Source organism: Eubalaena glacialis, chromosome 8, assembly GCF_028564815.1.
Source record: "Eubalaena glacialis isolate mEubGla1 chromosome 8, mEubGla1.1.hap2.+ XY, whole genome shotgun sequence".
Classification (NCBI taxonomy): Eukaryota; Metazoa; Chordata; class Mammalia; order Artiodactyla; family Balaenidae; genus Eubalaena; species Eubalaena glacialis.
The window spans coordinates 116,356,743-116,367,921 of NC_083723.1; the positions used below are offsets into that span (position 1 = coordinate 116,356,743).

Genomic DNA, 11,179 nt, shown 5'->3' on the forward strand with positions numbered 1-11,179 from the left:
TCTCCACCCAATGTCTCCTTGAGCAGCCCTCCTCTTTTTCTACTCCTTGGTCTGCTGGACCAGTCCTGGGTCAGTGTGATACCAACTAGTGCAAGGCTGTGGCGTCTTTGGGTCGGTAGGCTGTACCTGGCAGCAAGGTCTCTCTAGAACTGCAGGCAGGAATATATTGTGACCACTGGGGCCCAAGAGACTATTCCAAATTCTTAAAATATACTCAACAAACATGGTCAGGTAATCAAAATCCATTAAAATGGAGATTCAGGCCAAGATCAAGAAAATTTTTAGCTTGAGTGTTTCTTTAGGACTTTGCTGAAGAACAGAGATTCAGTTCTCTGAAGCTTGGTCATCTTGGCTGTTAGGTTGTCTTCAAAGGGGTTTCCTAGCAGATTCCTGCCCTGCCCGGCCCCCTCTCCATTCCCATGAACAGTGTCGTCTCTGCTCCAAGCTCAGCTCTCAAGCCCATTCCTAGGTCTGGCCTCGGTTCAGACTGAGGAGGGCCTCTGCTGTCCCTCCCTAGGCAGGGGTGGGGGGCATGTGAACAGGGGTCTCTTGGGGACAAAGGTGAGCTCCAGAAGCTGAGTTTATCCCTCTTCCATCCTTGCTATTCTCTAAATAATGTTCACATCTGCAGTTTCTCCCTGGTAGGATGGTTATGTGCTCTGAGGACAAAACAAACTATACTAGTAGACGTATAGATAAAGGGATCACTGATTAGTTGACCTGTGCAGATCCAGAGTCACGGGTGTGACTCTCACAGGAAATAGGATCTTGGGGAATTGCTGACTCAGAGTGAGGGGTCTGGGGGAGGAACCAAGATGGCAGAGTAGAAGGACGTGCTCTCACTCCCTCTTGCAAGAACACCAGAATCACAACTAGCTGCTGGACAGTCATCGACAGGAAGACACTGGAACTCACCAAAAAAGATACCCCACATCCAAAGACAAAGGAGAAGCCACAATGACACGGTACAAAAAGACCGACTCTTTCAAGATGGATCCCAAATATCTCCAGTTGGATGGCCAGGCTGTCCAGGATCTGGTCCCCAGTAATAAGGGGAGGAGGGGGGCAGGTGGGGGTCCCCCAGGCAACAGGACCAGCCATGAGTTGCTGAATATTGAAGCTGGATGGTGGGACCCGGGATTCACATCACTGCCCTCTTTACTTTTGTGCCTGTTGACATTTTCCTTAATAAAGAAGTCTGAAGAAGCTGAAAAAAAAAAAAGAATGAGGGGTCTGCCTCAGCTGTGTGTATGCAAGTATATTTGTGGCGGCACCAGTGCTTTAGACCTGAGGATTCGTTAGGGAGCACTGCCAGTGACCTGTGGAAGACTGACGTAGTAATTTGATGTTCTGTATTTCCTGGACCGGCCCCAATTGCCAATATTCTCTTTTGCCGTCTCCATAAGTGTATTTGTTGATCTTGTCAGAGCCCACAGAGAACTGCATCATTGGGCCCTCTTCTCACAGATCCAGCGGTAGGTGGTGTCACAGGATGCAGCATCGAATGTCTTTGTTAGGCCTATGGTCACACAGTGGAAATTCTGACCCTGATGGGTAACACTAATTGGGAAAAGAAAGTGTGGTTAAGTCCCATTGTTTCAGCCCTGCCTTTTCCTGGGTCTGGTTCCCCCTCATCATCCCCAAATCCAGCTCTGAAACTGATGCTTTCCTGTCAGCTCTCCTGTGAGCTTTTATGGACTCACAGTCTTGGATTAACTCACTCTGTGTTTGGTCAGAAACATCTTATGGGTCATATATCCCCTTTTCTCCCAGAAATAATGTTTTAGTGCTGGATATACTATGTTTTCAGCAGGAGGACCAAGAGGAAAAGGAGGAAAGAGATTTCTCTTCCTTTCCTGGACACCAGCTGGCTTTACGAAAAACTTCGCTGGCCTTTTCCTACCTCTTTTTCTGTCATTCTGTCTCTTTAAGTCTGACCGGAAAGAGTCTGGTTTCATGGAAAGGTCATAAGTTTTGGAGTCAAGTGGATGTAGTGTTGAATTGCAGCTCTGCCACTTCCTGGCTTTGTGATATTCAATGCATTTCTAAGCCTCTCATCCTCAATTTACCTGTCAAATGGGGATTAATGAAGCCTTTTTCTATAGCATCATTAATACTACAGGAAATGACTTGTGTAAAGTGCTTAGCAAAGTGCCTGGCATTTAGTAGACACGGAATGAGTATTAATTTACTCCTCTCTGCGAGAGGCCGGTTACAGTCTGGGGAACTTACTTGCTTTCTGTCTGACTCACCATCCTCATAGGTATACTGGGAGTGTCATGTTCTCCATTAAGGCTATGTCCATGGATTAATACATAGGAGATAGCTCTTGGGAGTTGAAGTTCAATAGCTTTAAGGCATAGACAAGTTGTCTATAATAACCTTTCTTTAGATAAAGAAGCCATATCTGGGGAACTTGTAAGAATGTAGTAATAAAATGTGATCTATGGGTTAAAAGATACTTATGAGATATGTCAAACATGGTACGTATGTGGATTTGTTTGGATCCTGATTTGAACAAAATAATTTGTTGAATGAATACTCCTCTCTACTTAGAAATGTTTGATATTTTCCATAATAAAAAATTTACCAAAAAATGTGTCTCTGGGAATAGATGAGTTGGAAGAAGGGAGAGGAGTAGAACATAGAGGTAAGTCTCAGCCTTTGTGCTCTTCCAGGGCAAGACCACTGAATCTCAGGTCTGGTCTCTTGAGGCAAACCAAGATCCCCAGAAAAACGTGGGATATTCACATACTTGCCGTTAAACACGACGTTATTGATCCAGTGCCACCTTTTCTCTGTATGCTGGTATAGTAAGCCAGTAAAATACTTCTCAGCACCAGTTATGTCCTGGAGAAACTTCTAGAAATTAAAAAAAAAAATTAAACAGTTCAACAGAAAGTTCTTTTCTGCTGCCTCCTTTGTGTCAGTGGCCCATGATTATATTTGATTCTGGGAACAAGGAAGGCTGGTAGGGGACTCTGGCGCTGGCTATCACTGGTGCTCCCCATAAACCCCAGGGAAGTGATTCTCTGTTTACACAGAGCATCAGGATCACCTGGAGGTCTTGTTAAAACACAGATTGCTGGGCTCCGGTTTAGTAGGTCTGGTGTAGGGGACCAAGAATTTGCATTCCTAACAAATTCCCAGATGATGCTGATGCCCTCCAGAGACTACACTTTGAAAATGAAGGGGGAGGGTACTGTACCATTTAAAAAAGGGTAAGCTCAAATATGTAATTCTTTGATCTTCTCTGCATAGGATTGTTTTCATTGCCAGAATTTTTGCATTCCAACTGAGGTTGGATCAAGTGAATTCCTTGAGTAGTTGGCAAGGGAAAACAGGGAGATTTAAAAGTGTGTTGCTAAAGCAGATAATGCCATGAGAAATAATCAGTGTTTATTGAGTATTTGCTAAATTCACACTAATCCTAGACATCTTAGTTTCTGTATTAAATTAATGAGTCACAGATCACTCCGGCCAGAAGTCTGGGAGTCCCCTGGACCCTCCTGTATTCTTCACATTCCTCCCATGATCAGTGGATATCCAAGTCCACTTGATATTCTCTCCATCCCCATGGCTATTGCCTGTATTCCCCTTTCCTAATATTCTCCTTCCCTGAAATATCTCATATCATTATTTTAAAAAATTAATGATCAAATCTACTCTTTTAATAAACATCTTTGAGTGTTTGTTATGTGCCAGGCATTGTACAAGGCTCTAGATGCAGAAATAAATTTGTTTCTCCTCAAAGAAATTATGATCTAAAATGGGTTGGCAACTCTGACCAGCGGGCCAAATCCAGACTGGAGCTCATTTTTATAAGTAATGGAACACACTGTGACGATTCGTTACATATTATCTGTAGCTGCTTTTGAGCTACAATGGCACTGTTAAGTAGTTGTGACAGAGAACTCATGATCTGAAAAGCGTAAAATATACACTATTTCTTTAAAAAAAACCATTTGCTGACCCATGTCTAAAACAAGCGTTCTTAACCCTTCACTCTCTTGCTGGAAGCCAGAGATGGTTTTATGGGGATCTAGAAAGCCACTGGAATTTTATTCAAAATATTGTGCTTGTGTAATGTTTCTGGGAAGAGATGCAGATTTTAGCATCACTTCTAAAACATCAGTGATCCCAGCATGTTGAAGACCCACAGATCTATGAGTTCACCAGCATAGTGAGGTGTCCCAGGTGAAGTGCCAGGAAATATGTACTAGATATGGCACAGGGAGAAAGGAGGCAGTGATCAATTCTATGTGGATTTGGGGGTTTGTAGAAAGACTGTAGATGAGATGATACTTGAGATGGATTTGGGGAGATAGCTGTTGTCAGGCAAGTGCTAGGGAGGGTGTGGGTCAGGATTGGACTTCCTGGAAGAGGGAGCATCAGATCACAGGCAGACAGCAGAGCAGGCTGGAGCATCTGGGGAACCACAAGATGTTCAATTTGGTTGGTTCGGAGATAGAAAGGAGGTGGGTTCTGAGGCAAGACTGGAGAGAAGGCAGAGGCTGGACAATACAAAGCCTTGTATGTCGTGTTAGGGAAACTGGACTTTAACTCACTTCAATTTGGAAAGAGTCACAGACAGTTTAGAGCCTTAGAGATATTATTATGTCAGTTCTGTGGAGGATAGGTAAAAAAGGGGCAAAACTAGGGGCAAGGAGAGGAGTTAGAAGAATCCCAAAGAGATCCAGGGGAGAGCTGAACAATCCGCTGTGGGGATAGCAAGGAAAGAACTTGGTTTGAAACTAATTTAGGAGAGAAGAGAAAAGGCAAAGTCCCAGAAAGCTGTCAGTGTTTCATCTTGGGTGACATGACCACTCACCAGTATTTGGGATACAAGAGGAGGAGCAGTTGGGGTAAAATATACTTGATTTAGTTTTAAACATGGTGAGTTTGTGGTGCTTTTGAAACATCAAAGTGGAACATGATACATTGTCTGATCTAGAGAAGGGAACTGGAGACACAGACATAAGGGTCATCTGCAAGCCTTTGGTGTGATAAGCTTTTTCTGGGGTTAGCAGGAGCGTAAGTGGTGGAGAATGCCAGCGATGGCATTTGAGATGCTCCAACTTTTAAGGGTTGAGTAGAAGAAAAGAGGTTATCGACTTCCTGTCCCATTCCGCTCTTCTTTTCTTTTTTTCTCTCTTCTGCCCCTGTCTTGCTCTTGGTTTTCTACTTTAAGGCATTTTTCCTTCCCACTTGGGTCCTTAGCCCTAGAGGAGCTATAGCATCCTGATCCCTGTTCTTTGTTGGGCACCTATTACCAAGATTTACAGAAGACTTTCTTATAAATTCTTCTCAATCACAGGACTTTTTAGAGGAAGGGCGAAGGGAAAGAGGGGAGAGAAGCAAGAATACTGTGTAAGAGCACAATGCCTAGCGCTCAGCAAATACTTAGGGTTTGAAGGAGAGGCAACTATAAGCTAACTTAAATTATGGTCTAAAATTGATTAGAGTGTGGGTTTTAGACTTAGATCTCAATTCAGTTCCATGTGCTGTCATTAGTAGGTGTATGACCTTGATCAAATTATTTTTCTGAGCCCTCGTTTTCCCACATATAAAATATAAATAATAACTCCTCAGAATTGTTATGAGGATCAAAAGAGATAATAAAATAAAGCTTTTACATAGTGTTAGCTATTTTTTAAATCATAATTGTATACTGAAATCCCAATTCTAGGACCTGATTCTTTGTTTTTCATATTACTAATTTTGTTAATTCTTAACTTCCTTATTTATTAGGCTGACTGGGAATCATATATTAACAGCTCATATCTGTGAAGAATTCTGTAGTTTTTAAAAAGCTTTATACACATCAGCTCATTTGGTCATTCCTTGTACTTTAAATGTCCTGGCCCGTCCCCAGGACACTGCGCATGGGAGAGATCATAGAGTAGTGTGGATTTCATTAGCTCCAATGGACCTGAGGAACACACCCCACTGCTATTGAGAAGAGTCTCCCACCCCCAGACTCAGCCAGTCCCCTCTCCATCCCACCCCCACCCCACCCCTGCTCCACAAATCAAATTGCCCCACCAAATCCACCCACTGAGGCTGGTGCAACGTGGGCTGCTTTTCTGTACCATTCTAATGCTCTCACCAGTTTCTCGGGCGTGTTGACAATGGCCAAAGTGGATTCTTTTGTTTTGCAATAGTTCATGCTGTTGTTCCAAGACAATTCAGATATGGACAAGAAAAAACATCTCCCTTGATGAAAATCCCATCTGTTGGGGCAGGCTAAAGAAATCCAAGAAAAGAGAGTATGAGATTAGTGGTTTTGGGTGTGAACTTTGGAACTGACAGTAAGACAGTAGGATGTGGGTTTCTTTATAATTATTATATCAATACAATAATCATCAATTCAGAAAGAAATGTCATCCACTTTAGTCTGTTTTCCTTTCTATAACGTGAAGGGAATGATTTATAAGGTCTTTATGGCCCTACTGAGTAAAAAAGTTTCATAAGAAAGGAGACAATGGGAAAAGTCTCTAAGAATTCAGTACTTAAGAACCTGGAGGTGGACAGGGGGTTATAACCATGTACTTTTTACCTGTTCCGTAGCTCTCTGTGGGAGTGAAGCTGACATTGCTGCTCCCAAAAATCTGCGGGACTGAAATGAAAAGAAAACCTGAAGGTAGCTGTATGATGAATGTAACACACAAATGTCAGAGCAGCTGTTCGGTCACTGTGTCTCTTGTCTCTGGACAGTGGCATTAACAAGAGCTCTTAGCCACTCTGTGCTAGAACTTTTCAGATATTTTCTTTCTTTGAAACTTCCATCTAACTCCTACCATTATTTGGCCTGCCCCACACCCCAGGTCCTATTTTATGTCTTCTTTTTGGTGTGGCAGTAGATGTGACATGCCAAGAAAAAGAGCAGGAGAAAGGAAGAGGAATAGATGAATTTCGTACCAGAAGGGAAACCTCTCGCTTCTTTCTCATATATACCTTTGACGGGGTTATCCCCAAACAGCTGTTTGGAGCACTTCCCCTCCAGGCTCCACACAGCATCTTTGCTGTTCTCTCCACTTCTGGTGCCCCAAACCCTATGTGAAAACTCATAATCCTGACAGGCAGCTCTTGACTCTCTCTCATCAGCACTCATCAGCTCTGAGGATTGGGCTAACTGGAACTAGATTCAGAACAAGCAGCTCTTGGCAGACAAGGGAGGCAGGTGGACATTCCAGAGATTTCCTATGGGCAGAGAAGAGTCCATTTATTTCTTTAAATATAAATAGGGGAATTGATAGGCCTCCAAGAGGCCTCATTATTCGGGGGGAACACTGGCTCTCCGAGCAGGCAGCTACAGTGGCTTCAGAGGCTGGTCAAACTTCTCAATGGCCCAGTTGTTTGTCCATTGTGGTTGAAGACCAGTTTAGTTTACCCAGAGCACCAAATCAGCTACTGACAATTATATTAATAAAACATACAAGTTAGCATTCACTTTTTATTTCGGTCCCCAGTTCAAAGGTCCTTTGTAATATATCATAACCTGGTTTTCATTAGAAACGACTTGGGGATTATAACTGAACAGAACTGCATACATGTTTCATGAGCATTTCCTCCATATGGCTCACTGTACTGGATGCCTCAGTTGATAAAAAGATGAAGAAGAAATTATCTTTCTGATAAAGATATGTATAGTAATAGGCCTTAAGAGCAAGTGAGAAGGAGATCCTTGGAAAAGCTTGAAGAGGAGGTGGGTTTAATAGGGAGAGCCATGCCTCACTCGTATCTGTAGCCCCCATAGCTTCTGGCATCGTACTTTGTGCTTTATAGGTGATAGTTGACTAATATCTCCTGTTTTTAGTCTCCTTCTCTGTTTGGTCTGGCATACTGCTTGGCACACAAAAAGGTGCTGAATACAATTTTTGACTATTGTTGTGGGGACATGGGTTTCTTTACAACAATTCTTTAAATGATGGAGTTTATAAAGTACTTTCACGTTACATTACAGTAATTATACGCAAATCATGCACATCCCCAGGAGGAAAACAGAGGATCTGAAATTTTACTAAGTCTAGTCTTGGTTTCTCATCTATAAAAGGAAGAGAATTAATTAGAAGATTATTTTTTTTCTGGGTGTGCTGCATTTATTTTATTTTTCCAGCTTTATTGAGATATAATTGGCATATAATATTGTGTAATTTTAAGATATACAGCATGATACATGTATTTGATACATGTATTTATTGCAAAATTATCAACACAATAAGGTTAGTTAACACGTCCATCACTTTATGTAATTATCTTTTTGTGTGTGTAGTGAGAACATTAAAGATCTACTCTCTTAGCAACTTCCCTGTATATATTACAGTGTTGTTAACTATAGTCACCATGTTGTACATTGGAGCTTTGGAACTTATTCATCTTGTAACAATTAGCAGCTCTTGATGAACCCTTCCTGCATTTCTAGGGAAAGGAGGCCTTGAGAAAGGTCTTTAAGAATTTAGCACAAAAAACCTGAAGGGTGGAGAGATTATTTTCATGCACATTACCTGTTCCACAGCTCTCGGTAGGAATGAAGCTGACATTATTTTTGCCAAAAATCTGTGGGACTGAAAAGAAAATCAGCTGTTGGCTCAGCCCCAAAGGTGGCTGCACAATGAATATAACAGACAGACATCACCGTGAGGCTGCTAGGGCACTGTGACACATGTTAATGTGACATGTTGAACTCTCTGACTCAGGTCAGTCAAGATGTGCATGTGTTTTCTGTGAATATTTTTACTCATTCACATCCATATTTTCTTCCCGCTCTCTTACGTGGTAGGAATTGCACCTTTAGATTGGGTCATACGGTAGACACCTCTTAACCAACTGCTGCCTCCAAATCACATTTCCTTCCTCATTTATTTTCCCCACTGGCTTCTGAGGCTGGAGAAAATTTTACTTGCTGCAATTGCAGTAAAATCTTTTGACATGAGGCCTCTTTTTCTGAACATTTGGATGAATTAGTTTCTGTGTACATAAAGGAAAATATCTCGCTCAGTAAAATCCTATTACCTTTAATGTAGCTCTTCCCAGAGCTTATCATTGGGTTGGACTGGAGCTGTATTTTCAAAATTTAGCAACTATAACAAGCACTGCTGAGTACTTCAGGTCAGATTACTCAACTAATACTCTAGTGGCCAAAGGTTTGTGTGGGGTTCTAACTGTCAGACACTGGTCCGTTCTATCTACATCTCCAAGGTAGACCAAGGAACCTGACCCATTGTGTGTGTCGGGGAGTGAGAAGGGCAGTCAGTTGCCCTCAGCTGGAAAGACCTGGGCATTTAACCTTTATATTCAACCCTGCATTCTGAGAGAAGAGTCAAAGAACGAAACAATGTGAGTTGGGGTAAGAGGTTGATCAAATACTCACAATAAAGCAGAAATAAGGTCATTCCAACAATTTTAAAACAACTACGATAAGCCCAGAGATTATCATGTGCCAGTTCATGATGCAGGAGATGAGGCGGCCTGTGGGCATGAGAGCACAATATCAGCATTGGAATCTGGGACAAGCCTTCTTTCCACCAGGGCACATGCCAGACTCTTTCTCAGAGCACCCTTGAAGGGCTTGGAAGCCAGGCATGACACTGATAGGTACAAGGAGGAGACTCAGCACATGCCCAGAAGACAAGTAGGATCTTGTGCTCATTGGGAGCCTCTGAACTTGGCGTACTGCCTCTCTTTCACCATCCCTAGCTCTAGGCCTCAGCCCTGTTCCCATTTGTGGACTCCTAAACTCTGTCTGATGAAATAAATCCTCTCCTGGACTTTGAGAACCCTTAACCTTGAAATGACCCTTGTTCCCTGGAACTTTAATTTGTAGTCTTGGCCATACTGATTTCAGCTCTCAAAAGTCTTTGTCTTCAAAAGAGTATGCCAGGGGCGGAGTCAAGATGGCGGTGTGGGAAGACACCAAATTAGCGTCTCCCCACAACTAGGGCACCTGCTGGCTGCCGGTGGGGGACCCTGACGCCCAAGGAGATGGGAGGAGCCCCCAAGTGAACTGGTAGGATGTGGGGAGATTGAGGGGGGAGGATAAGTGGAAACCAGACAGGATTGACACCCCTGAGGCCGGGGAGATCAGGAGAGACAGGCGGGAGAGGCCCTCCGGGACCAGGGGAGCAGGAGAGGAGAGGAGGGTGATTGCCCTGCCCACTTGAGCCCAGGAAGCCTGCTGGGCTCCCAGGTGAGGCCCCCCGCCGTCTGAGCCCAGGGGTGGGGGGCACGCCTGGGACCCTTCTGTTCCTTGAGCCTAAGCCCCACTCCCCACAGCCCCCAGGGCCTTTTCCAGCCCTATGGGTCCTGAGCATTGGCCCCACCCACTGCCCAAACCTCGCCCTTGCTTAGGCCCCGCCCTCCAACCCCCCCCTTTTTTTTCTTTTCCCTCCTCCTCTTTTTTACTATTGTGGTACTGATGTACTTTCTGCTTGTTGATTCATCTATATTTTTATTTTTATATTCTTTCTAACATATCTGTTAGTTTCATAGTCTAATTTTATTCTTTACTTTGTTATTCTCTTTTTTTTTTTCCCACCCCACGCGGCTTGTGGGATCTTGGTTCATGAGCCGGGGGTTGGGCTGAAGCTCCTGAGGTGGAAGCTCCAAGTCCGAACCACTGGACCAACAGAAAACCTCAGACCCCAGGGAATATTCATCGGAGTGAGGTCTCATGGAGGTCCTCATCTCAGCACCAAGACCCAGCTCTACCCAACAGCCTACAGACTCCAATGTTGGAAGCCTCAGGCGAAACAACCATTAAGACAGGAACACAATCCCACTCATTAAAAAAAAAAATGAGACGGCAAAACAATATGTCACAGATGAAGGAGCAAGGTGAAAACCTACAAGACCAAATAAATGAAGAGGAGATAGGCAATCTACCTGAAAAACTATCCAGAGTAATGATAGTAAAGATGATCCAGAATCTCAGAAATAGAATGGAGGCACAGATTGAGAAAATACAAGAAATGTTTAACAAAGATCTAGAAGAACTAAAGAACAAACAAACAGAGATAAACAATACAATAACTGAAATGAAAAATACACTAGAAGGAATCAATAACAGAAAAACTGAGGCAGAAGAACGAATAAGTGAGCTGGAAGACAAAATGGTGGAAATAACTGCCAAAGAACAGAATAAAGAAAAAAGAATGAAAAGAATGGAAATCTCAGAGAC

At 43.1% G+C, this 11,179-nt stretch overlaps 1 protein-coding gene across 1 annotated transcript; it reads right to left on the minus strand.

The window, feature by feature from the left end:
* Nucleotides 1-1,445: 1,445 nt before the first annotated feature.
* CLEC5A (C-type lectin domain containing 5A) lies at nucleotides 1,446-9,451 on the minus strand. Its single transcript, XM_061198117.1, is given in 7 exon segments — nucleotides 1,446-1,560; nucleotides 2,756-2,862; nucleotides 6,110-6,246; nucleotides 6,560-6,619; nucleotides 8,508-8,567; nucleotides 9,374-9,403; nucleotides 9,406-9,451. Coding segments are annotated over 7 exon segments (555 nt in total).
* Between the last annotated feature and the right edge of the window lie 1,728 nt (nucleotides 9,452-11,179).